Source organism: Aethalodelphis obliquidens, unplaced genomic scaffold (genome assembly GCF_003676395.1).
Source record: "Aethalodelphis obliquidens isolate GAN/ISIS:26980383/991018 unplaced genomic scaffold, ASM367639v1 scaffold44, whole genome shotgun sequence".
Lineage (NCBI taxonomy): Eukaryota > Metazoa > Chordata > Mammalia > Artiodactyla > Delphinidae > Aethalodelphis > Aethalodelphis obliquidens.
The window spans coordinates 9326760-9354618 of NW_020837988.1; the positions used below are offsets into that span (position 1 = coordinate 9326760).

The window sequence follows — 27859 nt, forward strand, 5'->3', positions numbered from 1 at the left end:
AAGAAGAAAGAAAAGAATGAAACTCAGAATTCTGGCCTCTGGAGTAGAATTTGGAGGGTGAAGGGCAACGGAAGTAGTGATTTCAAGTCCTATATTCTAGATGATGGAAGAAAACCTGTGTTTTGTTTTTTTTAATCCTCTCTGCTCCTGCTGCTTTATATGGCTGGTCTCATTTTCATTCTGCAACGACTCCAGTCCTAGGCAAGAAGACTGGGGTTCAGGGGGGGTCAGCAACTTGCCCAGAGCAACGCCGACAGGAAGTGTTGGAACCAGGGTTTCTTCACCAAGTTCTCACATCAGGGGCTGCGTGTCAGGTGCTGCCCTGAGCGCTGCCCATATGTCAGGTCCTGGAGCCACCCCTGCCCTGGCACGTGTCCTCACGCCATCTGACTCCGGGCAACAGGCCCAGAGAGGCTGAGTGTGTCTCCCAAGGTGACACAGCTTGGACTGGGCAGTGCAGGAATTCACACGGAGCCAGGCTGCCCCAGAGGCCACCCCCGCTCCCCCGCATCCCCCACACACAACGGGCCACTTCTGCGTCCCCTCAGCTCAGTGCCCAGTTTTCAGGGATCCCCAGTGAGGCTAAGGCTCTAAGGATGAGACTTACAAGAGGTGACGTTAAAGAAAAAAAGGGGTGATGTGGTAGGTGTTATTGTACAAGAGGGATGAGGAAAAATGCCCATAGATGCAGTTAAGATGCTCTAGAAACTAGAGCACCTTAACTAGTGTTTTTAAAATAATGGCAACGTCATTGAGCACAACAGACTGACCTGTCTGCAGGAAGAATTCTAAAGGGACAATTCAAAATAATAATTGAAGTGTGATTTGAATGTAGGTGGGGAACACGGCCCATCACCTCCTCACTCTGGCATATTTTACGCTTCGTTTGGGCAAATAGTACAAAGCGTCTGCGTCTTTTAAGCACACTCCAGACAGCATGGGGAGGTGGCAGTTGAGAAGTTTGCTGGGTGACAAGGAGGAGACATTTATCATGGCGTTATTTATGACGGCAGAAACGGAGACAGCCTAAACCCTCAGCAACGCAGGTGTAGTAAGTAAATTACGGTTCATCTGCGGCAAAAAAGTCAAGCTGATCGAGTGTTTTGACAACACGGGGAAAAGCCTTTTTCCCACGATGTTAAGTAGAAGATAGAAAGCAGAGCAGGTAATTGCATATACACAGCATTCTTTCAACTACAGGGAGAAACACGAGAAAAAAGACTGAAAGGAAACAGGCCAAATGTTGACACAGGCCGCTCCCTGGAGGTGGGTCTGTGTTTTTCTTGTCTTTTCTCTTAAACTTTAAACTACTCCTTAGTCGTCAAATGGTTTTCGATCGTCCAGCCCTCTTCCTCAACAGATGGAGCTGAGAGAGGTTGGAGTCTCACCTGGGGTCATGCGAGGGGCTCCCTTTCTCAGTTGGGGTCAGGTCAGGTCGGCCCTGAAATCGGGTTGCCAGGGGACGGCCAGGCAAAGAGTGTTCACAAGTGCAGTGCTCACCAATGCTAGCGCATCGGATTTATGGGGCAAGACGTGGAGGTCCCCCCTGCACACCCTTCCCAAGTCCCACCAGGACCCTCTGCTGGAGTGCTTGTACCTGGACAAATACCTCCTCAAGCAGCAAAATGCAAAGAAACTATAAGGGACTAAAAGTACTACGTGCATGCACATTGGGGCAAATTATGAACAGAAAGATACAGAAAGGCTGAAACCCAACTGCCTCCTCTGAGGTGTCGGAGCAAAAGCAGGGTCCTGCGCATGACCCCTGCACACAGCACCACCAAGGGGGTGGGCAGGCCACCTAAGCCCCCCCTCCGACCCCACCCACCAATACACCCCTGCCCTCCCCCCATTTAAGGGAGCAGCTCGCCCCCCACCCGCCGAGCAAGGCTGGGGAGACAGAGGGTGATGAGGCTCCCCGCAAGCTTGGCATCGTGCTTCACCTCGACGCCTGGGCAGCTCAGGGGCAGGCGGATTCGCCCAGACTGCTGCCTGCTGTCTCTGGGGGTCCCACCTCGCTCTGTGCCGCCCAAGACCCTGCCCACTCCAGCAAGCATAGACTTCCCTTGGGACCATGCGGTATGGGGCCAGGGGCAGGTGGGAGAAGACTTGGGACCACACGGTGCCTGGACGTGACGTGCTCCCAACAGGATGAGGACTGAGCTGACCCCATGGCGGCAGCCGAGCCCCAACTCACTTAAATGCTTTCAGGCAGGCCTCGGGGATGTGCTCCTTGTCAAACTTCTTCAAGGAGTCCAGGAAGGTGTCCACTTTGCCCATCATGATTTTCGCAGCTTTCCAGCTCTGGTCCTTGGGGATCTTGCCCCCGGGAGCCGTCAGAATCATCACGGCAGCCGTGACGTTGACCACGGCGTCTGGGGGGGACCCGAAGGACTTCAGCTCTGTCAGGTTGTTCTGCAAAGACAGACGGACAGACTAGAATGGGGATTTAGCCCCGAGCAGGACCAGGAGGCCCCCGGTGATGACCCCACGGCGTCTCCTCTCTTCCTCTCTTCTCAGGCGTCGTGATCCCCGTTTCTTCCCCCTCCTGCCCTCACCTTATTCAGAGTGTCGAGGGCCTCCTGCGCGGCCAGTAGGGCCGGCTCTGCCTTGGCCAGGTCTGTTTCACAAGCTTTTTGTTTCTCAGTAACATTCTGGAAGGAAGGCAGATGGGAAAGATGGATGCAGGGGTCCGTCTGGGTGGCGTGTGTGAAGGGGGGACCCTGGGCGGTGTGAGGGCAAGGAGGGGTGAGGAGGGGTGACGAGGGGAGTTGCCCTTCGCTCTCGCTTGCTGGGTCACCGTGTGAAGCCCGCCTTTCCCCGCCCTGCCTCCTTTGCCCCGAAACACTCAGGTTAGAAGGAGCTGGGTGTCAGCTGACCTGGGATTCAGGGAGGGGAACTGGTCCTTCTCTTGGCTCCAGCTTCCAGGACCAGAGGGGAAACCTGGGGCCACACAGGCCACTCCCTGGCTTTGAGGCCTTATTTCTTGGTGCCACTGTCATCCCTCCAGGATGGACCATTTCAGAGGTACAGCCCATCCTCCCCTTAAAGTGAGAACATCTTCATTCACGCATGCACGCCTTCATTCATTCATGCATGCATTCGCTCTTTGGCTCGGGAAGAACCCCTCTGAGCCTTCAGGCACCAGGCAGAGACCAGGAGAAGCTTGGTACCCATCAGTCAGGAGTAGCGTCTGCGTGACAACAGAGATGAAGAAGCCAGTCGGGGCTGGGAGCTTTTGCTGGGCAAGGAGGAAGGACGACAGAAAGAAGAGGGTCTCTTTGCAGAACACCTCCTGGAGAATCCCATTCCATACCTTACTTTAGGGACATGCGGGACACAACTCAGGGAACAGGGCATGGAAGGCACTGACTTGGCCGGTGGTGCTGGGAAGCTCCAGGCTTCCCTGGAGCATGTTGGGCCATTTCTGGATCAGGGGTTGGAGAGGGGTGGGCACCCAGATGTTAACAGCTGCATGTATCAGACGGCAGGAGGGTGCAGGTGTAGGGCCTGGCTTGGATCCTGACTATGTCACTTGCTAATTTTGAGACCTCGGGCACATTGCCAACCATCCTAACAGGGCTGTGGTCATGCAGGTTACAATGAGGGATGGAGCAGAGCTCCTGGCTACCCCACCCGGCCCGGGACCCTCCGCGCTCCAGCACTGGTGGGGAGGGCAGGGCTCAGGTCCCCCTCCTGTTGGCCTTGGAAGGAGGCTGTCTCAGGCAAAGAAATGACTTGCTGCTGTCCTCCCTCTCAAGAGACAGCAGACAATTACTGGGACTCTTAATTTAGACACTCACGCAGGTGCATGACTAATGACAAAAAAGGCATGCAGGAGAAGGCGATGAGAAATCAACCCAAGCCATGAACCTTCGGCGTGGAGCCCACCAGGGCCAGTGGCACTGGAACATCTCGGGGCTCCAGGTGCAGCAAGTCTGAGGACCAGGGCTCCGAGGAAGGCTTCTCAAGCCTTAGCGTGCTCACAGGCCACTGGCATCTCACTGAGATGCAGACCCGATTCAGCAGAGCTGGGGCCTGGGAACCCGCATGTCTCACCAGCTCAGGAGATGCCACTGCTGGGGCTTGGGAGGGCAGCCCTCTGCTGAGCTGGGGGCCCTGCGCTTGGGAGAGAAGCCCTCCCTGCGGGGTTCCTGCTGGTTTGCCCGGGCCCATAGGAGATACTGGCCACCAGGGGAAGGGGCCCAGCGGGGCAGAGCCGCGTGCCGCTGCCCGTCTGCCCACCTTGTTGATGACTTCCACCTTGACTTCTTCCTCATCAGCAATGGCTTTCTCTTTGCTGACCTTCTCTGTTTCCACACCCACCACGTGGATCAGCTTGTCCGCTTTCTCGTTTTTCTGCTTGAGCTCAGCCTCCTGAACCGCCAGCTTGGCTTTTAAATCGTCCACCTAGAGGAGGAGGGAAGGGAGGCGGGCAGGCTGGGGCCCCGGCCACCGCACGCTGCGCCCTACTCGGCCGGGCTGTCCCGGCCCGGGACGGTACGGGCTGGTGGCCATGGGAGCCGCGGGGCCCGAGCAGAACAGCAGGCCTGCCGGTTGCTTACCACTCCCTGTGACGCATTTCTAAGTGCTTTTTCAGCTTCTCCAAGGTAAGTATTTACTGAGCACCGACTGTGTACACAGGGTCGCAAGTATAAGACCCATTCCTGTCGTTCAAGGAGGTGGCAGTCAAGGTGGCCGGATAAAAACAATGTCGGCAGAGGCAGGGTGCCGAGGAGTTCTGGGGAGGCTGGTGGGGCTCTGAGTCTGGAGCCGGGGATGAAGAGCTCCCTTGGGCCCTCGGGCGAGGCCCTAGGCAGCCAGGCGGAGGGAGTTCTGGGAAGTGGTAAGTGACGGGCTGAGACACCCTTCCCCATCTGGATGACTTCTAGCACGAGGAGGCCACCACTCCATCGCTGTAACCGCCCTCTCCTGGGTGCATTTCCTGTGTCCCAGGACCACTCCCAGAAGGTACATTTGGGGAAAAACGCCTGCTGAGCCAGGCTTCTCCCTTGTTCCTATCCAGGGAGGGAGCAGGCTGCTTCGTGGCTCCGGCAAGCTCTGTCCAAGGAATGGACAGCCCCAGCACCCGGTTCCCCTCTCCGCCCCCACGGGGTGGCCTTGGCTCCGTGCAGCAGCCTGTGTCAGGGGCCACCCTCCACCTGTGCTTCTGCAGCTCCAAGGCCTGCGGCAGCTGTTTACCAGGCTCCCGCGGAGACGCCAACGGTGGGCAGTAAAGAGGGAGCCGGGGCTACACCACGGAGGATATTTAAAACCAGGCAGAAAACTTAAAAATTAACACGGTGTGAAAGTACGGCAGATGCGCTTCCATCTGGGCACCACAGTGTGAACGGGGCTCCGGGATGGACCCGCCTCCACGGGCTGCACTTGCCTGCATGAGCAAACCCCCCCAGACGCGGGACCCCCGGGAAGCACCCGACGTAACATCAGCACCCGGAAGGCGTTTGGGATCCACCGTCTAGGTTAAAACCCGTATACTTGCTGTGGTTTGCCCTTACTTTGTGTCACATGCCTGGGGGAAGGTTCTGGAAGCACATCCCGAGGCCCCAGCTCTCCTACCTGAGAGGCTGTGCTCTGCAGCTTCATCAGCCCGTTCTCCAGCCTCTCGATTTTGGCGACCAGCTCCATCCTCTTCTTGGCCAGTAGGTTCTGGTACAGTTTGATCTGCTCCAGGAAGGTTTTGGGCGTGGTATAGTTGTAGCGCCTCTCGGTGGCGAGGTACACCTTGGACATCTCTTTGACGGTCGTGTGCACGTAGGACATGAAGAGGCTGATGGAGGCCTTAACTTCCGGCTACAAAGACAAGACAGAACCATTCATTCCCCGGTGCCCTGATGGAAGAGGAGGCTGCTGGCCACAGTGGACCACAAGGTGGGTTCCCTTCCTCGCCGAGGACCCTGGATGAGTGGTACCCCCTCTGTCAACCTTGGTGGTTCAGCTGTCAAATGAGGCTCAAGACAGCAAGGTCTGCAGGGCTCTCACGGGCGACGGTGGTATTGCACCGCCAAGGGGCCCGGTCAGAGCCAAGGTTATCACTATTCTCTCTCTGACTCACACACTTGCATATACAACATGCTTGATTAACCAGGTAATTTCTGCAAGCATTTATCGGACACTTCCTGTTCCAGGCCCTGGGGTTTTAGTAACTCCTTTCCCAGCCCTTTCTGGCCCGCGTCCACGCCAGGGTCACGGCCCCACCACCTGGGCCTGCCCCACCTGCCCGAAGACAGGCACTAGGAGCTTTGCCCCAGGAATTGTTCAAGGGACATTCACTGTAATTCAGGTTAATTTGGGAACGTGTTCATCCAACACACGCTTCTTCGGCATCTACTCTGCAGCCCTCGCTGGTGCCAGCAGTGGGGCCATTCGCCGGTCCCCGGAGGCCCCCGCCCCTACAGGCACTCGGGGTGTGGAGGACACATGACGGCGGCATTTCTGGGAAAGGCTCAGCCTGCAACTGAACGCTCTGACAGTGATAAGCGGGGGGCTTTACCCATCTTTCAAAACTAGGGAAGAGGTTAATTTCAGGCTTATTTTATTCCACTTAATAACTGAATATGCGATCAAAATAAATCAGACACGATAACCACGTGGGATTTATTCTGGGCCTGCGTATCACTTGCATCAGCTGGGTCACAGGCTAATGCCCATTTCTAGGCCGGCAATGAGCACAAACGGTGAATGCGGGCACCGTCTTTCAATAAAAGAAAGACACTGTAGGGACTTCCTTGGTGGTCCAGTGGTAAAGAATCCGCCTTCCAATGCAGGGGACGTGGGTTCGATCCCCGGTCAGGAAACTAGGATCCCACATGCCACGGGGCAACTAAGCCCGCAGGCAACGACTGAGCTCGTGCGCCTCAACTAGCGAACCTGCATGCCGCAAACTACAGAGCCCATGCGCTCTGGAACCCGTGGGCCACAACTAGAGAGAGAAAACCCGCATGCCACAACTAGAGAGAAGCCCGTGCACCACACTGAAGAGAAGCCTGTGGGCCACAAAGAAGATCCTGCGTGCCGCGACTAACACACGGCCCAGACAAAAAATAAATAAATAAAATGTTAAAAAAAAAAAAGAGCCTTTAAAAAGAAATGAAAGACACTGTAAAGGAAAAGGAAAAAAAAAAAGAAAAAAAAAAAGAAGGCTTATATCACCCCGTCTTACTTGTCATGCCCTATAAAAGGCAGGTTAGGGCTTCCCTGGTGGCGCAGTGGTTGAGAGTCCGCCTGCCGATGCAGGGGACACGGGTTCGTGCCCCGGTCCGGGAGGATCCCACATGCCGCGGAGCGGCTGGGCCCGTGAGCCATGGCCGCTGAGCCTGCGCGTCTGGAGCCTATGCTCCGCAACGGGAGAGGCCACAACAGTGAGAGGCCCGCATACCGCCCCCCCCCCAAAAAAAAAGGTAGGTCAAAGGTGAGGCAGCAGCCCTGGGCAGAGCCCTGGAGGCAGAGCCATGTTGGAGCCCAAGGCAAGAGGAAAAAGTGTGCGCCCGCATACACTTATCAAAGTAAATACGGGCTCTGCAGTCGGTTCCAATCAGGGACTATGTTCAAAGCCCGAGCTGCTCAATCTGTTCGCACGTAGGATCCCCCGGAACCAGCCCTGTGGGCCCGTGGCCGCGTGAGGCCCGGAACCCCCAGCTGATTGAAACGACCATTTCCCTGGCACAGTAAGTCGGGGCCAGAAAACCAACAAATGGCAGCCTGTCTTTGTTTACGGTTTTGACACTTTTGAGCATTTCAGCATTAATGTTGGTTTTAAAATACTGCATTAAAACATCACTGATCTTGATTAAGTTTTTGGTGCCCCCTTAAGTTTTGCACCCAAGGCGAGTGCCTCAGCTGCCTCACCCTACTCCCGGCCCAACGGGAACCCTCCCTCCCGGCTCTGTGCCCCGTGACTCACCTGAATCCCCTCGGTGTCCTCAAGGAAGTGAGTGCTGACGGACACCAGGGCGTCCTCTGGCCACTCATGGAACCAGTCGATGGCTGTGCAGTTGACCACGGCAGGGAATTTTCTTGCTCGTACACGCAGGACGGAGCCCACGGGGGAGAAACACAGGATTACCTAGAAGTGGACACAGTTGCTGCTGGTTGGGGGACGGCGGTGCTGGGGCCAAATCGCGCTGCTTTTGCAGAAAGCCCCTTTAGAAGGAAAAGCTCTCTGCGTGGTGTCCGTCTCCAAGTGCGGGGGTGGGGAGAACACGCCCAGGTCTGGGCTGGCAGTGTGGCCATCGCATCACGATGTGAGGGTGCAGGGGAGCCCCGAGCCCTCCTGAGGTGGCCCCACAAAGGGGGAAGGAGGGCTGGGTGCAGGAGGGAGTAGGGCGTGGGCAACCACACTGGGTAGGTGAGGTCCCAGAACAGGGAGGGCTATGGTCCTTTAGCAGGTCTGGTCCTTGGGGGCCGGGAGGAACGAAAGCAGGGCCACCTGGCCAGGGGCAGCTGTCCTACTGGTCACGGACGAAGAGGGAGAGAAGAACCCAAAGTGCTCTCGGTCTAACTTGGGTAGCTCAGCCAGCTTCCCCAAGGGGGAATGTTGAAGGTCAAGGTGAACTAATCTATTTAAACGTGCTCTATTGGGGGGGGGGTGGATGCGCATATAGAAATCACTTCTTTCGGCCACAAGGCACTTCTAACAGCCCACCTCCATCAGGCAGCCCACCATACTCTCCTAACAGTTTTCCATTTCCTGTGTGGGAACAGCCCCTAACTCCTCCCCGAGTGAAGAACCAGCCCTTAGAAGGTCCCCGGGACCCCCCGCCCCCAAGCCCGGGACCCCCTACCTTCAGGTGCCTGCGCACTTTCTCAATGAAGAATTTCCAGCACGCCTCCCGGGTGTCCGTCAGGCCCAGGGACTTCACTTGCGGCCGCATGGAGGAGATGATGTTCTCCACCTCGTCGTCCATAAACAGCCCCGGGATCTCCCCCGAGGCCAGCAGGTCATTGATCAGCACCAGAAACTGCTCCTCGGCCACCTGGGAGTCCGTCATCAGGAACACCGAGGGAACGTTCTTCACGGCCGACTTGATGTACTGGGCGCTGAGGTCGAGCTGGACCCGAGGAGGACACCCTCAGAGGTCTTGCCAAGAAGATGCTCGTGTAGAAGCATCTTCCACCACCACCCAGACGGGGGCACCCGGAGATCAGCTCCGTAAGAAATGGGCAGGGTCTGTAGATGGAGACCCAGGGCCTTCCGTGGAGGACACCCAGGCTTGTGGCGGCTCTACTCGCCACAGCTCCAAAGTGGAAACAACCCGGGCGTCCCTCGACGGATGGATGGATAAACACGATGGGGTCCATTCACACAGTGGGATATTATTCTGCCTTAAGAAGGAAGGAAATTCTGACCATGCTACAACACAGAGGAACCTAGAAGACATTATGCTGAGTGACGTCGGCCAGTCACAAGAGGACCAATAGGATTTGTCCTCACATGAGTAGGATTCCACTCATACGAGGTCCCCGGCAGAGTCGGATTCATGGAGACAGAAAGTAGGACGCTGGGTGCCAGGGGCTGTGGGGAGCGGGCAGGGGGAGTTAGTGTTTCATGGGGACAGAGTTTCTGTTGGGGAAGATGAGAAAGTTCTGGAGATGGACGGTGGGGTGGTGGCACCACTATGTGAACGTATCAATGCCACTGAATGGTGTGGTTAAAACGGTAAATTCTGTGTTGTGTATGCTTTACCTTAAAAAAAGGAAAAAAAAGCTTAAATGAAGACCCTGGAAGAGGCCCCGAATAAATACACCACAGGCTGGGAGGGGGAGGCTGGAAAGTATTGCCTCTTCTCATCATAACGCCTATCACATTCCTGGTAGGTTTTAAAGAAATAATTGACAAAACAATTGCATGGTAATTCTGGATGAATAAATGAAGGAGAATAGAAAAAAAAAAAAAAAAAAAAAAAAAAAGCATGTTACAGAGCAGTATGAATAGCTTGCTATGTTTGAAAAGTGCCAACTTACACGTATAACTTGTAAATATATGTTAAAACGTCGGTGTCACCCAAGGATGAATGTGAATTTTCAGGGGTTTGGTGATTTGCTTTTCTTTACCGTCTAATTTTTAAATAAGACCTGAGAGCCTCTGTAATTATTTTAAAGGCTTTAGAATGTCCGCTGTGGGCATCCCGAGTAGCTCTCTTCTGCCCTTTGGAAGCAGCGCACCTCCCCGACATCTGTTCAGAGAGAAACATCACCAGGGGCCCTCAGCTGGAGCTGACAGGGGTATAACTGGGGTCACAAGGCAAGCTCCAAATTCCAGGGTTTTTGGACAAGCTGAAAAAACAAATCAAAGGGAAGCCCTGAGCCTGGGAGAGCAGAGGCCTCAGGTGGGATATGAGCCCTGGTCGCGCCCTCGGGTGTGGCCTCCAAGGCAGGTCCTACGTGGAGAGGCGGCGGGGGGCCTTGGTGTTGAGACACGTCACTCTTCCCACTTCACAGTCCATCATGGATGTGGGCTGGGAGCCGACAACGCCGGAATCAGCCGTAGGTACCTAAGCGCGGGAGCTTCACTGCGCGCGGGAGCCCGGCGGTCGTCCTGGGGGAGGCGAGTGTGGCGACTGCACAACAGAGGGCAGCTCCTGGCTGGTGCGGGCTCAACCTGCACCGCTGTCATGCTGGCCCCTGAGTGTTCCTCCCTCCTGTGGTTTGGGAATGAACGAATTTGGGAGGGGCCTCGAAGTTCCACCAAGTTCAGCTTCTGAATCCGGTTCGACTGGCTGAGGCAAGGGATCTGCTTGGAGCGAGGGAAGCTAGTTGCTGCAGGGACCCAGGTCAGAGCAGAATGTTCTGGAAAGACCGATGGTCCCTAAAGGCCGAGGGCCGGCGTGGTGGCCCCAGGCCTACAGCACCTCTCTTCCCCCATTCCGCTTGCTCGTCTCCGGGAGAATCGGGGTTTGCCGCGCCCTCTGGCCGCTGCCCTTTCTCTGGCTCCCGCTTCCAGGCTCTCTCCTGGGGCCCCCAGGGGAACCTGCTCCGGCCGAGACCTCAGGGCCTCTCCTCGGCCCCAGCCCACTGTCCTGCCTGGAGCCTCTGAGGCCTCGACTGTCGTGAAGCTCGGCCCTCTCTGGCCTTCCTGCCGTGGCGCTTGCTCTGTCCCTGCTGACCGCTGCTCTGGCCCGTGGTCCTCGTCCTGCCTGCCCCGGGATACCGTCCCCCTCAGCCTCTGCACCTCTCTGGCATGGACTCCGCCACCCCCACGCGCTCAGGCTGAGGGGCCGAGATCTCCACCTGCCGCCCTCTCCTGCACGTCCCAGCCCCACAGGTCCCAGTGCGCCTTGGCCATCTCCTGCCGAGTGTCCCCTCAGTTCCCCCGACGCCCACGCACACGAGGCTGCACACTATCTTGGTTTCTTCTGGCACTGGAGTCTTGGCCGTCCTCGCCACCCCTCCCAGTCCCCCTCTGTCCTCAGTTCCTGTCTGCTTGAGGGAGACTTCGTGTCAGTAATTGCTCCAGCTGCCAACGTCATGGTCAGCCCCACAAACTCAGCTCCGAGGGTCCCCTCCTCACTCACCATTGAGGAGGAGGGAGCGGGTCCGGACAGCGGCATCTGAGGATGTTAAAGACCACCTGCGTCTGGGTGCATCTCGGGACTGGCGGTAACAGAGCAGGGCGCACACTCCCCTCTCTGGCCGGGGCACACTTCCGGGGCCCCTCGCGGCCGTCGTCATTGCCGGCAGAGACGAAGGAACAAGGAGCCCAGGTTGGGGGTGAGTCTCAGGGAAGAGGGTCGAAGAGGTGTGGCCGGGGGCGCTCTCCTCCTTCTGCCTTGCCGGCTGCAGGAAGGCAAGCGCTCGCCCCACCTGCCCCTCTCCGGTCAACATTTGCTGAAGGTCGAGGGGGCCGCCCGAGCTGCTGGGACATGGGCCTGGCCCCTCACTCAGCTTAAAGCATTTCTCCAGAGGGTCTGGTCCAGCTCTCTGGGCTACTACTCGGGCCTCGGGGAGAGGGCTCACAGAAGTCAAAAGCACGCCACTGCCTGGCCTGGGGACTGCACGGGGGGTGGGGCCTGGGGACCCAGCAGGTGGGAGTACAGCTAAGGTCCCACTCCTCCCGTCAGTGCAGGGCACTCGCCCACGACGAGGGTCTCGCTCCATCTCTCCCTCCTCCCTTCTTGTTGCACTGTCTGGTTCCAGCCTTTGTGGGGTCACCGGGGCTCCTGTGGTACCCCTCTACCCGTCACCCCTGAGCGATCTCTGCTGTCTTCAAGCCATCCTCCACTCTGTCCCAGAACACCACCAGATCTTGCCCCTCCTCTGCACAAATGACCTTGACAGTATCTTGTTTTCTTGGGACCAAGTCCAGGGTTTTCCATGAGGCATACGATGGCCCTTGGGTTTGGATCCTGACCCTTTTCCCGCCGCGTCTCCAAACTCCAGTGGGTGCCCGTGGCTTATGGTACGACTTTATGATAATGTTACATCATCATGAACGCATCTGTTACGCTAATAACATACACATTGTTAACTTCTTACTGTGACGCTCTCATTAGAACAATAATGCATCTTATAACTGTTCAGGAGTCTGCTTCCCCTAATATGACGCAAGGTCCAATGCAAGGTCCTATAGCCCTGTTTACGGCTGCCCTTACTTCCGAATCCACAGAAGCTACTTAATAAATAACAAATATGATAATAAACACTTAATAAATGATAACCAATGAGGAGCACAGACCCAGTCCGTCGCGGGCGCAGGAGCAATGAATTGCGACGAAACAGATCACAGAGCTGCTGTAGCTAATGCCAGGGGATAAAACAACATCTGCCACAGGTGGCCCCAAGGTGAGGCCAACAAAATCCTCACAAGCACAGGGCAAAGAGTATGATGCAATCAGGAAAATAAAGCAGTACAATTAAGCTAACAGACTAGAGACTTTTCCAGTGAAGACAACTCAGTACAACCACGCAGCTCCAGAGGCGAGGATTCTAACCACCCCGAGCGCACGCAGGGAGTCGGTGCAAACCCACTCGCGCGGCTTAGCTGAGCACCGCTAAGACCCACGACACGCCGGCTCAGTTCAGGAGGTGGTGTCTGGCAGAACCTACATTAGGGAGACCTCTCCCTTAAGGCTGGGATTTTAAAAACACAGCCAGCTGGCTGGTCCTTTGATAGGAAGCGTAGAACGCACCGGGGGCAATGACACCAGCGGGCTAGTCCTCTGATAGGAAGTGTAGAACGCACCGGGGGCAATGCCAAGCTGGAGGCCGCTGGCCCTGGCACAGCCTGCTCAGCATCGTCGCGAGAGCAGGGCTGAGAACTAGCTCACCGTCCCCATCGTCCTTCCTGGGGCCTCTGCCCGCAGACCACCCCCGTCCTGCTGAGGTCCCAGGGTGCCAGGCTCCGGCAGGGGTCCAGGCCACCCCCCTAAGGCCACCTGGCCAGCAACTGCCTCGGAGCCGTGAGCGGAGGGGAGGGTCCCCTGGGTCTGGCACTGTCCTGGCCCACAGAGGCAGCCTCGACACCAAGGCAAAGAGGGACGAGCCGTGTGACACGGTCCAGTCAATTTCAGCTCTAATCCGAGACACAACGATGGTAAGCTCTAGACTGATCGTGTTTGACCAGCACACAGGTCCCCGAGAGAGCAAATTTTCGGGAAAAAGGAATCAATAAGAAGCCTCGGCGGCACGTCTTGGGGATGGGAGACCTGAATCAAGCTTATATTTATTTGATTAATTAAAAAAAGCAGGACCCCAGAACCCTGAGGATGTAGTTAGACAGCTAGTGAGTACCGGTTCTCAATTATTTAATCTGGAAAACTGGGAAAGATGCGGCACGGTTGGATGACCAGAGACGAGAACCAAATCTCTTTGCCGCTGTTATCTGGGGTGACTCTCTACTGGCTCTAATCTACCGGAAACCCACACTTCCTTTTACCTTCGTCACATGGCCGTGGGCACCGGCCGAATGTGTCCCTGGCCTTTACCGTCTAAGATAATCACCCTGCTGGTGACCTTCCCACTCTCTGCGCTGGATGCTTCGTCTGGGGAACGGGAGTGGGGAGACTCTTCTCCGCTCCCCCTCCCGAAGGGCGGCTTACTGAGAGGCGACATCTCACCTTGAGGTCTGGGATCCCGTAGCCCTTCTTGAGGGTGATCTGGAACACGTCCAGCGCGCTGATGTACGCGGCCAGGCGGGAGAGGCTCTGCTTGCCGCTGCCGCCCACCCCGACCAGCAGGGCGTTGCCCCGTGGGGACTCCAGGATACGGCTGATCCTGCAGATGTGGGCCACCGCGTCCTCAAACAGCACCTGAAGAGACCGGGCCAGAGAGACCCCGGGCATCTCACCGCGCAGACACGCCTCCCTCGTCCCTCCCCAGCCCGCTGCTGCCTGCTCGAGCCCCGCTCACCAGGTTCATGACCGCGTTGATCTCGTTGTAACTGTCCAGAGCTTCCACCAGGAGCTTGCTCAGGAGAGCCACGTCAGTCACCGGCAGGTACTTGGGATCGCCGATCCCGTGAGCAAAGTGGCAGTAGATATTGGGTTTGGCGAATAAGAGCTCGTCAGCAAGATCCTAGACGTCAGAGACAAGATGCTTCTGTTGTCGCTGCCTCGGGCACACAGATCACGAACAGCAGCCCGAGCACCTTGCCCGGCGGCCTCAGAATATCAGGCCACGTCTGCAGGGGCCCCCGCAAACCACTGGGCAAAATCCCCTGGCCCCTGCCACATCGGGAATGAACGGAGAGTCCAGAAAAATGACTCTACCACGAAAACCCCGGACACATCAGCGGAGCACATCGACCCCAGCAGAGCTGTCTGTGCCCAGCGGCTAGAGGGAGGTCTTCACTCCTGCTCGCTCGGGCCACACCCACGTGGCAGAGTCACCTCGTGGGACCCAACGTGGTCCTTCCCATCCCCAGCCCAGGGCCCTTGCAGGGGGGCGGGGATTGTCACGGGGTCCCGACACCCTGCTCCTCGGAGCATCCCTGGGCTTGGCAGGGGGACGTGGCGGCCTGACGTACGTCGAAGAACTTCTTGGTGGAAGCGATGGTGACTCTGCGCAGCGCCTCCTGGTCCTTCTCATCCACCATCTTGTCGCCGTACACACGTTCGGCTTCGTGCAGCCAGAGGCGGACGAGGTCCAGTGGGATTTTCAGGGTCTCTGTGGTGGAGAACAGGAGCCCCTGCCCCAGACGCGGGGTGGTCGGCATCCTTAGCCGTGTCCGGGAGGCAAGCCGAGCACCGCGTGTGGATCAAATGAGAAAGTGGCCGCTTCCCCAGGGGATGACCCTTTAGGCTGTGGTACAGCGGCCACCAGAGGTCCAGGAAGCCACGGACTGCCAAGGCCGCGCAAGTCCTGGAGGCTGGAGGGTGTGTCTGTGGCCTGAGAGACGTGGGGGGATTCTCCTCACGAGACAGGGTTAAGGGCTGCCCCCTCTAAGGGGGTGGACAGTGGAGAAAGGGACAAGGGGGCTGATCAGGCCATGGAGTGGCCGGCGAGCTTGGGCCGTGCAGCGAGCCTGGCAGGCCCAGGCCTGGCTTGGCCGTTCACTAACCAAGGGACCTGGCAAGTTCAACAGGTGCTTTTCTTCCAGGCCCTTGTTCTGGGCTCTGGGAACACAGTGATGATGGGACTGACCCTGCCTTCATGGAGTTTGCCTTCTAGTGGGGAGATGTAACCAGACAAAATCACAAGGTAATTACACATTGTGACGTGTGCTATGAATGACATAAACAGGGACAGTGAGACAGCGTGTGGGGATGAGGCGGGGCCTCTTGAGGGCACGACATTTGAGCTGACACTCGAAGTGGAGGGAGCCTTAGACTTCCCACCTGTAAAATGGGGATATACGAGCATTACATGTTGTTTGGAGGAGAAAATGGGGATATAAGTGGCCAAACCCATTGGCTAGCTCATCAATACGTAAGAGGAAACATCATCACCACCATCAAGACTACAACCATCACCACCACCATCACCATCGTCATCACCATCATCACCATCACTACCATTATCATCATCACCATCATTATTGCCATCATCACTATCACCATTATTATCACCATGGTCACCATAATCACCATCATTATCACCATGGTCACCATCATCACATCATTATCACTATCACCACGGTCACCATCATCATCAACATCATCACTGTAATCAGTCCATAGATCACTTTGCTTTCTCTCCTGAGAGCAGCAGAGGAGGAGAGCATCTGTGGGTCAGGCCTTGGCCATAACGTGACATGACACAGCGCTAAAAGCAGTACCTGGAAAATATTGGAGAGGTCCCTGAGGTTGAAGACATAATGAAACTTAACGGCTGTGGGAAGAAACGTTGATGTCACTTTCTGGTGCAGGGCTGTTACAGGAAAAAGACACATCGATTCTTGCACACTCTTAATGGCCTCAGGAAGTGCAAAGCTTAAGCTATCGTTTCTGAAGCAAATGGACTATGCGATGGTGACAATTTAAGTAAGAAATCTACAGAGCTGAGGAGGGAGGAAGTTCGCTACTCTACTGATGTGTAAATTGTTTCTGTGTACTGAATTTCCTATCCTCTGCCTCCCCCTCAAGAAACTGGATTTCACAATACCTCAACAGCATCGTTAAAAAAAATATTGACTTGGAAGTATAAACAAAATATTTACCAGGGGCAAGTATGAAGCCTCCGTCAGCCCCAGAAAGCAGCGGGTCTCGCTGACGGGAGAGGGGGCGAGGCAGGTCAGCTTACCCAGGGCGGAGGCCACCAGGTGGTTGCTCATCTTCTGGACTACCATGGGGACCGACTGATAGGCCAGGTGCTGGGCCAGGATGGTGCTGTAGATGCTCATGAGGGCCTCCTGGCCCGGGAAGCTCACGGCAAACACACAGAAGTGGCGCTGCCCGGAACAACCAGAGACCCTCGTCAGGCTGCGCGTAGGTACCAGCTTGGGGCGGGGCCCCCTTCCTGGGGAGCAGACTCTGTCCTCATCGCCTAATGTCTCGTGGGCATGGTCAGAATGGACAGGTTCTCTCCTCATGCCATGTGTGTGGTAAAGCCCCCTTAAATACTGATTACATCTCAAACAGCCAAATTCGTGTCATGCTCTCCAGAAAAAACTTGGAGGAGGCCAAAGAGTGCCTCAGAGCGCAGCCTGGATTTAAATTCCAGGTCTCCATCTGCTTAGGTCATTCAGAGGTGAGGTCCTGCCTGGGTGGCATTGCAGATAGAGTACAGGATTTCCTGTTAAATCTGAATTTCACATAGGAAAATTTTTTTTTTAGTACAAATATGTCTCAAACATCGTATGGGTCATCCTTTTCTGTTTATCTGAAATTCAGATTTGAGCAGGCATCTGTATTTTTATTTGCTAAGTCTGGCAGCCCTGTGGGCTCACAGGGAGAGCTGACTAGCCTCTCAACACCCCCCTCCTTCCCCCACCCACTGGGAATGTCCTGACATCTTCTGAAAGGCTGGGGCGTTCTCCAGGGAATGCCAGCCCACAGCCCCACGATCCCAAATCAATGTTTTCCTTCTCATTTGCCAAAGCGAGCCTTGGGCTCCTGCAGCTGACCGAGATGAGTCCAGGTTCTGCCTACCTGAAGCCTGGGGTCGATGGTGAAGGATCCAGCAGTGGGGTTCATGCACGCCACGTACTGACAGTTATGGACGTCCTTCAGGGTCAGCTTCTGTCGGTCATACCTGCGCGGGCAAGGCCAGCATAATGTCCTGCTGCCGGAGCCACCCCCCGGCTCCCCACCCACCCCAGTACTGCCCTGCATATGGTTAAAAAAAAAAAAACACCTCAAAATAACAATTACATGTGAAATGGCCAATTGTACTTCATGCTCTTAAGAGAAATTTTGAAACAGGAGGCAACAGAGTGGCTCCGTGTTCAGGTCTGGGTTTATGTTCCAGCTCCTCCATTCAGTGGCCTCGTGACTCTGGGGAGGCTGGCTAACCCCGCCGTGCCTCAGTGTTCTTGTCTGTGCAATGGGTCATGATGAGGACGAATGGAGCTAATGCATGAAAATAAACTCAGAAGGGCCCCTGAAATAGAGCGAGGGTTCCACAGATGTTTACCACCCCCCCCCATTATCACTCTAATTATCCAGGATGATGATGGTGACGACGATCAAGTAAGCTGAGGAGCTTCCTCGGTGCCAGGGCACTGCTAACACTTCCAGGGGCTCAGACGAGGTCAAAGGCTATAAAGAGCTTGTGCGTCTTTCACGTGCCTTTTACCTTTTGGCTTTTCCCCCCATTGTTTTTTGTTTTCGGTTGGGAGTTGGCGCCGGCCCTTGTTCATTTGTGGGGATTCCTTGTATGCCCCATGTGTTAATCCACTGCCAGTGTCAGGCACTGCAAGTAATTTCTCCCGTTAATCCCATACTGTGCTGGGCCATGGTGTCTCTGGGTGAACAGCGTTACTCAGTTTTCAGGGAGGTCAAAGTCACCATTCTTCGGCCTCCTGGCCTATGCTTTTGAAACCTAGGTCTGAGAAGTCCTTCGCACTCCCCACCTTTCCCCGGGTCACACTTTCTTCCACCAACGTGGCAGTTTCTCCTTTGGCTTGTGGGTCTGCCCTCCACGCGGGGCCCGCCTGATCCGTGTGGGAGGGGGTGGTCTGTGTTGCCGTCTCTTCTGCCCTTGCTGACAGAGCCTCTGAACGGTCCAGCCTTCCCTGTTGCTTGTGGGGCCCCTTTATCTGAAATTCTAGAGGGATCTTCCAAATCTGACTATGCCTCCCCCTCCTAGAGAGATGCTTCAGGACAAACTCAAGGGCAGCTGTGGACCCAGGGCTGAAGTTTCACAGCCCTTAGGGCCCTCTTAAAGAAGAGCGCAACACATCTTAGTTCTGTCAATTTTGCAAGGATGCACGACCTGGTGAGCCCATTTCGAGAGCATGCAACCAGGGCCCGGGAGAGTGAGGGGCCACCCCTGGGTCCCCCAGCAGATCCTCCCGAGGGGGCGCGGGCAGCCCTCACGTATCCCTCCTGCTTTGTCCTCGGCGTCCTGCCCTGTCCCTCCCCAGACCTGTCCTGGGCCCTGGCCGTCCCACACCACTTTCATGTCCTCACAGATGTCGAGCTCTCGCAGGGCTGCACTTCAAGTGTGCCCCACCCCGGCCCAGCTCTGTCACCTCCCCAGGGAGCCATCCCTAACACCCTGTTCCCACATCACAGCCCACAGCCCCCATGGCTTCACTGCTGTCCTTGCTGGGTTCCTACAGCCCGTGAGCCCTGGAGTCGGTGTCATGTCACGGGGAAAGGCCAGCCATGGAGTCAGACACGTGGGTTTGACCTCCAGCTGCGCCTTTCATCAGGGCTGTGACCGCCAGCAGGCCACTTATCCGCTCTATGCCCTATTTCTCGGCAGTAAGGGGCAGACTCCACGCATCCCCTCACTGACCCCTGATGAGATTTCTCGGGTTCCTCTGGTCTCAAAACCCCCAGGTTTGGCTTGGGCCACTTGCCAGGTCATCGTGGCACACTTCTTTCAAGTGATACCTGTTTTAACCACACTGAATGTTCTGACCTTTCCAGACTGCAAATGTAAACATGCCACCCTCGGCTTTCCGTTGCCCTTGGGAGAAAGTGTTCTCTGTCCAGTGGTCCATGAGTCCTGGGGTCTGGCCGCCCCTGCCCCGGGCAACCTCTCCCTCTGGCTCTCATGCTCCAGCCACGCTGGGCTCCTATGGTCCCCTCCAGGGGCCACACTCCCTCTGTCCATGGCATCTACTGTGCCCGAGATGCTCTCCCTCCAAAGTACTGACACTAAGGCCAGTAATGGAGCTCCCAGCTGCCTCCTCCCGCCCTGGGTCTCTGACCCAGCCGCTGGGGCCCTCTGTGACTGCTCCCTTTACCCTGGAACTGCACCCCTCTGTCTTCTCTGCCATATGGACACTTCAATTAGAGGGGCCCCTGTCTGTCCCTGCTCCATGGAACTGCAGGCCCCAGCCGCCAGCCCGGGGCCTGGCAGATGCCCAGGATGTATTTGCGGAATGTATGAGAGGAGGAGACCTTGATCCCCCACCTCTCCCCAGAACTGTGACCCCATCAGCGTGGTCCTGTGTCCCAGCCCTGCATCCTCCCTGTGGCAACCCCCCCCGCCCCGCCCCCACTCACCAGTGCCTGTGGTCCATGTGCTGCCGGAGGAGGGTGTGCGGGGCCACCGTCCCGTACTTGTCCACCTCGGGCATGTTCATGTCGTCGATGAAGTAGATCAGCTTCTTGGTGCCTGGTGGCCCGTAATTCCGCCCTGATTTCTTCTCCAGCGGCTTTTCGAGAACACCTAGAGAAGGGAATGGGGTGACTACCACGGTGCCTGGTAGATCTCAGAGGCGGTGGCCCGAGGGGTAGCCCCGGGGCACCAGAGACAGGATGGGTTGGACTCCAGCCACCTCAGGAGTAAAGGAGAGGGTGGTGGGCACCACTGGCTCCAGGCAGGGGGACAGGAACCTTGTGCTCATCGACCTGGGGGCCACCTGAGACTGGTTACGAGGGGAGCTCCCTGTGGGATCTGCCACCCTCGTCCCCCTGCTCTGGGCATAGAGGGCAGTGGGTGGGGGCATGGGAAGTGGAGAGGCAGCTGGCAAGCTCCCGGGTCTGCAGTAAGAAGGCACTGTGAGGAACGTCAGGGTGGGACTGGGGGGCAGTCGCGTCGGATGAGAGTGATGGGGTGTGTCGAGGCCAGGCTGTGAGGATGCGCGCTTGTCCTCAGCCTCACCCTGCAGCATAGCCGAGGTCGTGTAGAAGTTGAAGGGCACGGCCTGCACCAACCAGTCGTCTGTACTCAGGCTGCCCAGCTTGTCCCCCATCAGCACCGACTTGCCCGTCCCTGCATTCCCCACCAGCATCACCGGCCACGACTTCTCCACGAGCAGGTCCAAGAAGTAGCGGATGCGGATGGTTTCCGTGGTGTGCACCAGTGAGGCCTGCGGGAGAGAGGGAGGAGCTGTAACCCCAGACACACCTGAGCCTCCAATTCCCACCCTCCGTACAAACCTGCAGACCTGGACAGTTTGTCAAATCCCCAGTCTTACTTGGAAGGTCCTATTGTTGAAAACCGTTTGCGACCGGACATCCCATTGAGAAGCGAGTGGGATGGGGCTCTGAGTCCTGCCCCTAAATCGTCATAAATCGTCACCGCTCTGGGCAGTTACCTGCAGGGGGACATCAGGGTCCAGCTCGAAGCGGGGCACCTTGTCCGTCCACGGCAGGAACTTTTTGGTGTCGGGATCTATGTAGTAGTCAAAGATCGTTCCCTGCGAGGGGAACTTGATTGTCTTGAATTCGTTGATCCACCATCGGCTGAACTCGACCCGATAATCTACAAGCTGTTGGGAAACAAAATAGAGCGCAGAAACGGCCCAGCTGAGGGGGATGCCGGGAGACCGGGTCTGGGTGGCCAGGCACCCGCCGCGGCCGGCTGCTCACCTGGTCCTGGAACATGGCCCCTCCGAAGGCCCAGAAGCAGGCGAACACGAAGTAGAGCTCGTACAGCTCCTTGGCAGAGTCGGGGGGTGCGTTCTGCTCGGTGAGGAGGCACTCGAGCAGGTACAGGATCATCTGGATGACCGTGATCTCGGGCACCGGGGTGATCGTCTTAAACCCGACGCGAAGCTTGTCCAGGCAGGTGGGCAGGTACTTGTCAAAGAGGACCAGCAGGGTGGCCTTTTCCGACTGCACCTTGCGCCTCTCGATCCAGCTGCTCACCACCCTGGGGAAGACGGGAGGTGCTGGAGGACTGGGCCACCACGCTGGGTCCCCCGGCAACCCTCCGCTTGGGGAACGCTTCCATGGGATTCTGGCACTCCTGCCTGGTGATGGGGCCAGTCCCAGACCTTAAGAGGATCTGATGAGGGTGTGCTCTTTCCCTGGGATTCTAGCTGTGGGGTGCTGTCCTCCTAGAACAACTGGGAGCCATCCTTTCCACCCCCAAATGCAGATAATACTGAGGACAGTAGAGCTGGATATAGGAGAAGAAGAGAGGAGAGAGAAGTTTCATAACATCACCTGGGGGAGAGAGAGGGAGGGGATGGGAAGGGAAGAAAAGGGAAAGGAAAGGAGAGGAGCAGGGACACATCACTGCATTATCTGGACTCCCGGATCCAGCCACGCCTGAAGCATACATGATGAATTGAGCCAATTGACGCATTTAATGGAAGAGTCCAAACGAATACAACAGGCATTCCTGAGGAGCCATGTTGGGTTGTCCGGCACACATACATCTCGGGAGTGGGTTGCATGGAGGTGGCCCACCACGGCTGTGAGGGGTGTGGATTCTGGAGCCCGACTGCCTGGCTTGAATGGGCTCTAGCGTGGCCAGCCGTGGCCTCGGGCAAGTTACTCAACATGTCTGGGTCTCAGGTTCCTCATCCGTAAATGGGAGTGATGATAATTGCTCCCATATTCGAAGGACTACCTGGGCTGATACTTTTAAAGCTCATAGAGGGGAGCCTGGTCCACGGTAAGTGCTGAACAAGTGCCTGCTGAAAGCGGAAAGAGCGTCGGCTCCCTTGCGGGCTGATGAGCTCAGTGAGCTGTCCTTTCTAGGATGCCCAAAACGTAAGCAGGAAGCTCGCGTTACCCGAGGCAGCTCGCCTGCCCTCCGCAGCCCCAGCAGACATGCCTTTCTGCAAGTGAGCGCACGTTCTGGAAGCTCTGCCTCTTACTGCACCCCTAGCAGAACAGAGAACCAAGAGCTCAAAAACTCTGCCCCGTTGCCCCTGGGCTCACTAGGTAACAGAGGAAACCATTAAGCACTCTACGTCCACAAGCGAACACAGTGCAGCTGAGAACTGGATTCCAAATGCAGTGGGTCTTCAGAACGGAGACCGATTTGCAAATCTATACATAGACTGCTGCATTTGCCTTCTCTCTTGAAGGCGGATATATCAAATTTGAAATTTTGCCTTGTTAGAGACATTGAGTGCGTGCAGATGTGCGCGCTGGCTTTGATCTGAAAAGCCGACCCAGACCCAGACCCCGGGAGGACGAGTGGCTTCCCTGCAGGCTCCTGCCCTGTCCCCAGAGGCCACGGGGCCCCTCCGGCCCTGGAGCTTTGCTTCTCCTCCCGCTCCTGGATACGCTCAGCCACCCCTGCCTCGAGTCGTGGCTGCCCCTGCTGGAGGGCTGCTCTTTCTCTGGGTTGGGGGGGCCTGAGCAGGCCCTCAGCCTCTCCACTTCTCTCCAGCAAAACCCGGGTGTCCTCCTGGTCCCCAGGATGCCACTCACTCTCTCGGTTACCCCTCTGGAGCCCTAAGAACCACTCCGGCTGAAGGGTGAGCCTTCGGGTCCCGCCCCCGCCCACCCCTGCTGACCTTCCGCTCTCCTTCCCGCCCCCGCTGAGCGTCCACCGGGGGCCCCTCGGCCCCACCGTCTCCTTCCCGTACTCTTGCGTCTTAGCGGCTCCCGCTCAGACTTTGTTCCAGTTCTCTTGCCTTGTCTGCTGCCCACCCTGGAAACGCCCAGACATGTGTAGTGGGCGGAATGGGGGCCCCTCAAAAGACATGTCCACCCACAGTCTATGAATGTGGCCGTATTTGGAAAAAGGGTGTTTGCAGATGCAATCAAATTAAGGATCTCGGGCTTCCCTGGTGGCGCAGTGGTTGCGAGTCCTCCTGCCGATGCAGGGGACACGGGTTCGTGCCCCGGTCCGGGAAGATCCCACATGCCGCGGAGCGGCTGGGCCCGTGAGCCATGGCCGCTGAGCCTGCGCGTCCGGAGCCTGTGCTCCGCAGCGGGAGAGGCCGCAACAGTGAGAGGCCCGCGTACCACAAAAAAAAAAAAAAAATAAGGATCTTGAGAGGGTGCATCCTGGATGAGGGTGGGCCCTGATCCAACGACTGGTCCTTATGAGAAGAGGGAAGTTAGGACACAGAGGCATGTGCAGAGGGGAGACCACGTGAGGCTCAGAAAGGTGGCTGTGTGATGGGTGATGTGTCTACAAGCCAAGGATTGCCAGCAACAGCAGAAGCTGGGGGAGAAGCCCTAGGAGAGATCCCCCCTCAGAGTTTCCAGAAGGAACCAACCCTTCCAACACCTGATTTCATACTTCTGGCCTCCAGAACCGGAAGAGAAAAAACTTCCACTGTTTGAAGCTGCCCGGTTTGTGGCCCTTTGTCATGGCGGCCACAGGACACTAAGAAAGCAGGATGACAGGTGTGGCTGGAGAAGGCGGCATAGTGGTGCTGGGTCTCAGCGGCCCCCAGGCCCCTGTGGGTCAGGCCAGCTCTGGTTCTGTCCCTGCAGGGTCACTGCGCTCGTGTAGCCCCCTAGCCCCGGCCTCGCTGCATCGGGAGACAGCGGTCTCACTTCCCACTCGATGCACAGACACGTCGAGCATGAACTCTCCCCCTCCCCCCTCCCCACCGGCACACTTGCCTGTGCCTGGAAACACCCATGCCTGCTCATCTCGCCCCGGCCGCCATGAGACATTTCCAGAAGGACCCTCATTACCAGGGCCTCCTCTCAATTCCTCCTCCGTGAATTGCCATCTGGCTTCTGCCCCTGTCGCGCCAGGAAGCTGTTCTTCCTGAGTTAATGGTGAGCTCCCAGCTGCCAAAGCCAGTGGCAACTTCCTGTCCTCGGCTACTTGACCCTCCGGACGCGAGCCTGCTTCCCTCCTGAAGCTCCTTCCTGCCTGGCTATGTGGGGCGTCACCTCCTCGGTTTCCCTTCTACCTGTTCCTTCTCGAATGCTTCAAGGATTCTTCTTCCTCCCAACCTCTCCTACCACTCTCCACATCTCTCCGGGAGACCCAGTTTCCCCAGCACGGAGCAGCCGTGGGTCAGACACACAGCAGATGCAGAAAGCACTGGTTGAGTGAATGAATGAATGAAGTGGACGACTGAACGAATGCAGCCGGGGTGTTTCTCCTGAGGCTGTCCGTCCCAGAATGTTGCACTGGGGTTTCTCCTCAAGACCACGCAGGACGTCCTGGCATATAAATTACTAGCCTTGTGTCCAAGTACAAAAACATGCCTCCAGGATCAATGGCAAGCCTTCCATTTCTTAAGGTTTCAAACATTTCTCACATCCATCCCTCCTCCCCTGTCCCCAGTGGCCACCCGTCATCTGCTGCCATGAACTCTCCTCGTCACGTCAGAAACGGCCCCTGTGCCGGCCCTGGAGGCTGGTCCAGGGTCAGTCCCTTCCTGCCAAGAGCATCCTCGCTTCACGCTCCATCCACGAACACCTGACCACCGCCCGTTCCTGGGAAGCTCACACTCTCGCCCTGATGCCCCTTAAATGTTGGTTCTCACTTGGAATGCTTTCCCTACCTGTCTACCCAGAAAGCTCCTTTTCCTGTCGGGGCTCAGCCCAAACTCCAGCTCCTCCAGGAAGACTTCCTGTCTCCACAACAGGCCCAGACCCTCCCTCCTCCTCAGAGTTCCCTGCATGTGGTACCAACTTCTGTTTCGTTAGCTGCCGTGATGCAGTCTCCACGCATTACATCACTTATTCACACATCTGTCCCGCATCCCTTCATCGCCCCCACGCTGCTGCCTGGGGAGGGCCCAGCACAAGGTATTCATCGTATGAATGAACGAGTGAGTGAACGAATGAACGCATTCACAGGAACATACATCAACGTCAACGCCCTCCTCTTTCTCTGCATAGTTTGGAGCCGGAGAACAAAAGCCCAACTCACGGGTTCCACCCGAGGTCGGCCGGGTTGATGTACAGGATGCCGGCTCTGGACACGGTGGCCGGCGTGGCCGTCCTCAGGTGGCTGATCTCGAACACCAGCCGCATGGTGCGGTTCAGGGGGATCCGCTCATTGCTGGCCAGCGTGAGGACCTAGTGAGGGACACGGGCCTGTGGGTTTCAGCCCCAAAGCACCCTCGTCCTGAGGGTTTCACAGGTCACATCTCAGAAGAGGAGGAGGTCGGGGACACTCCCCGTACCCCCATCAGCCACCAACCAGCCTCCCTAGTCCAGCGTCTCCCTGCCGTCCTCGATGCCAGCCCCCCCGGCCCTTCCCAGCCTGGGGCCATGGAGAGCGTCCAGATGTGCGTGGATGACGTAGGACTTCACTCTGAGGCTAAAGTTGCCTTTCAAACCATGACCCCGCCCCCGCCCCCTCGGAACTCTGGGGGTCCCTCCTCCACCCAATTGAGAATCACTTTCTTAAGCTGCTTCTAGATAATTCTCAACACTGTCCGCGCCTTCCAAGATATTAGCTACCCCTCCGACATCGTGCCACGCGTCAGTCAGACAGGAACGCTCTCTACACCTGCATCCTTCGCCCACACTGCGGCCAAAAAGCAGGTGAGCCGGGTGCACGGGCCTGCATCCTGTGAGGAACGCGTCTTGTGATGAGGGGGGGGCTTTCCCTCGTCCATAACGCTTTGTGCAGAACGCCAGGCAGGCCCCCTCCTGAGTCCCCATGCACAGCGGGTCCTGTCTGCTGAGTGCGGCAGGTGAGACATGTGGCATGTCACATATGCTCCCCTCCCCCACGTTACTGCCATTCTGGGGGGGTCAGCTCTGGGATTCAGGGGTCCCTTGTACCTTGTTGTCATCCATGACGGTGTTGAGGGACTCGATCCACATGGGGTCTATGTCCCCGTCCAGGATGATCCATTTGGGGCCGTCGTGAGGGATGTTGGCCAGGTCCCGCATGATGGTGGAGAAGAGGCCTGTGGGCGGTGGGGCTCTGTCAGGTCCAGCTCTGGGCGGCTCTCCCTGGGGCCACAGGGGCTGAGACCAAGCTCGCCCCCTCCGGGCCAACACTGGCCTCTCTCTCAGAGGTGGCCAGTGCCCTACTTCAGAGGGACAGCAGAGGCCCTCAGACAGGAGGGGACCTGGCTCATTTCCTGCCCTTCTCCTGACCCCGAGGACCCACCTTTGTGACTCCACCCCTGACCCTGCCCCCCGACATCCCCCCCAAGTCTGGTCCAGTTCTCAGATTCAACAGCCCTACATGGAAGGCCACTGCCCCGCCCTGCACCCCTTCACTCATCCCTTCCCTCTTTCATTCATTCACTCAATAAAGGTTTGCTGAGTGGTCTTAAAGAGTCAGGCTCAGGGACTTCCCTGGTGGCGCAGTGGATAAGAATCTGCCTGCCAATTCAGGGGACAGGGGTTCGATCCTTGGCCCGAGAGGATCCCACATGCCGCGGAGCAGCTAAGCCCGTGCACCACAAATACTGAGCCTGCGCTCTAGAGCCCGTGCTCCACAACAGAAGCCACCGCAATGAGAAGCCCGCACACTGCAACGGAGAGTAGCCCCCGCTCGCCACAACTAGAGAAAGCCCGCACGCAGCAATGAAGACTCAACGCAGCCAAAAATAAAATAAATAAAATTAATTAAAAAAAAACAGGAAAAAAAAAAAGTCAGGCTCAGAGCAGGGGGCGTGGGGACAACTGAAGCCCCTGCCCACCCCACAGAGCTTGCATCCCAGTGGAGGGGGTGACGACGCAAGATACACGTGCAGAGATAGATGCCAAGTCACAAAAAGAAAGCGGGGCGGGGGGCAGAGGGTGATGCGGCGGCAGGGGCCTCTCACAGGGGAGACTGGAGCAGAGCCTCCCTGGCTTCCTGGCCCGGGAGGGGGACGCATGGAAGCTTGGGTGGGGCGGGGGTGGGGATGGTCCCCTGGCAAGCAGTACACACCCGCCTCTTCCAACCCCTCCAGTTGCCCCTTCCTCCGCCTGGACCACCCTTGGGGCCCCCCATCTCCCCTAGCCCCTCACCTGTCCTTTCTCCAATGTCCCGAGTTTTTTTTTTTTTATATAAAGCACAGATCTCACCAAGGCCCCTCCCCGGAGAAACACCATTCCCAGCACCCGAGGCTCCAGCCTGCACTTCAGGGCTCTCCTCCTGTAGCCCATGGGGTGGGGGGCCCTGTCTCCCCTCAGCCCTGCTTGAGCCCTGATGCTCCGGTGTCCATGGCCTCCCT

General features: G+C 57.1%; 1 protein-coding gene across 1 annotated transcript in view; it reads right to left on the bottom strand.

The window, feature by feature from the left end:
- The window catches only part of DNAH17 (dynein axonemal heavy chain 17), a 162196-nt gene that overhangs the window by 27287 nt on the left and 107050 nt on the right, over positions 1-27859 (bottom strand). Inside the window, exons 45-62 of the mRNA XM_027080880.1 lie at positions 26469-26596; positions 25606-25754; positions 21387-21669; positions 21113-21286; positions 20677-20884; positions 20076-20241; positions 17547-17649; positions 16699-16846; positions 16235-16326; positions 14984-15145; positions 14368-14532; positions 14076-14267; positions 8805-9071; positions 7925-8086; positions 5581-5814; positions 4246-4410; positions 2559-2654; positions 2198-2415 (exon numbers count right to left, since the gene is read on the bottom strand). Of these exons, the coding sequence (XP_026936681.1) occupies positions 2198-2415; positions 2559-2654; positions 4246-4410; positions 5581-5814; positions 7925-8086; positions 8805-9071; positions 14076-14267; positions 14368-14532; positions 14984-15145; positions 16235-16326; positions 16699-16846; positions 17547-17649; positions 20076-20241; positions 20677-20884; positions 21113-21286; positions 21387-21669; positions 25606-25754; positions 26469-26596 (3112 nt within the window). The remainder of the gene's footprint in view (positions 1-2197; positions 2416-2558; positions 2655-4245; positions 4411-5580; positions 5815-7924; positions 8087-8804; positions 9072-14075; positions 14268-14367; positions 14533-14983; positions 15146-16234; positions 16327-16698; positions 16847-17546; positions 17650-20075; positions 20242-20676; positions 20885-21112; positions 21287-21386; positions 21670-25605; positions 25755-26468; positions 26597-27859) is intronic.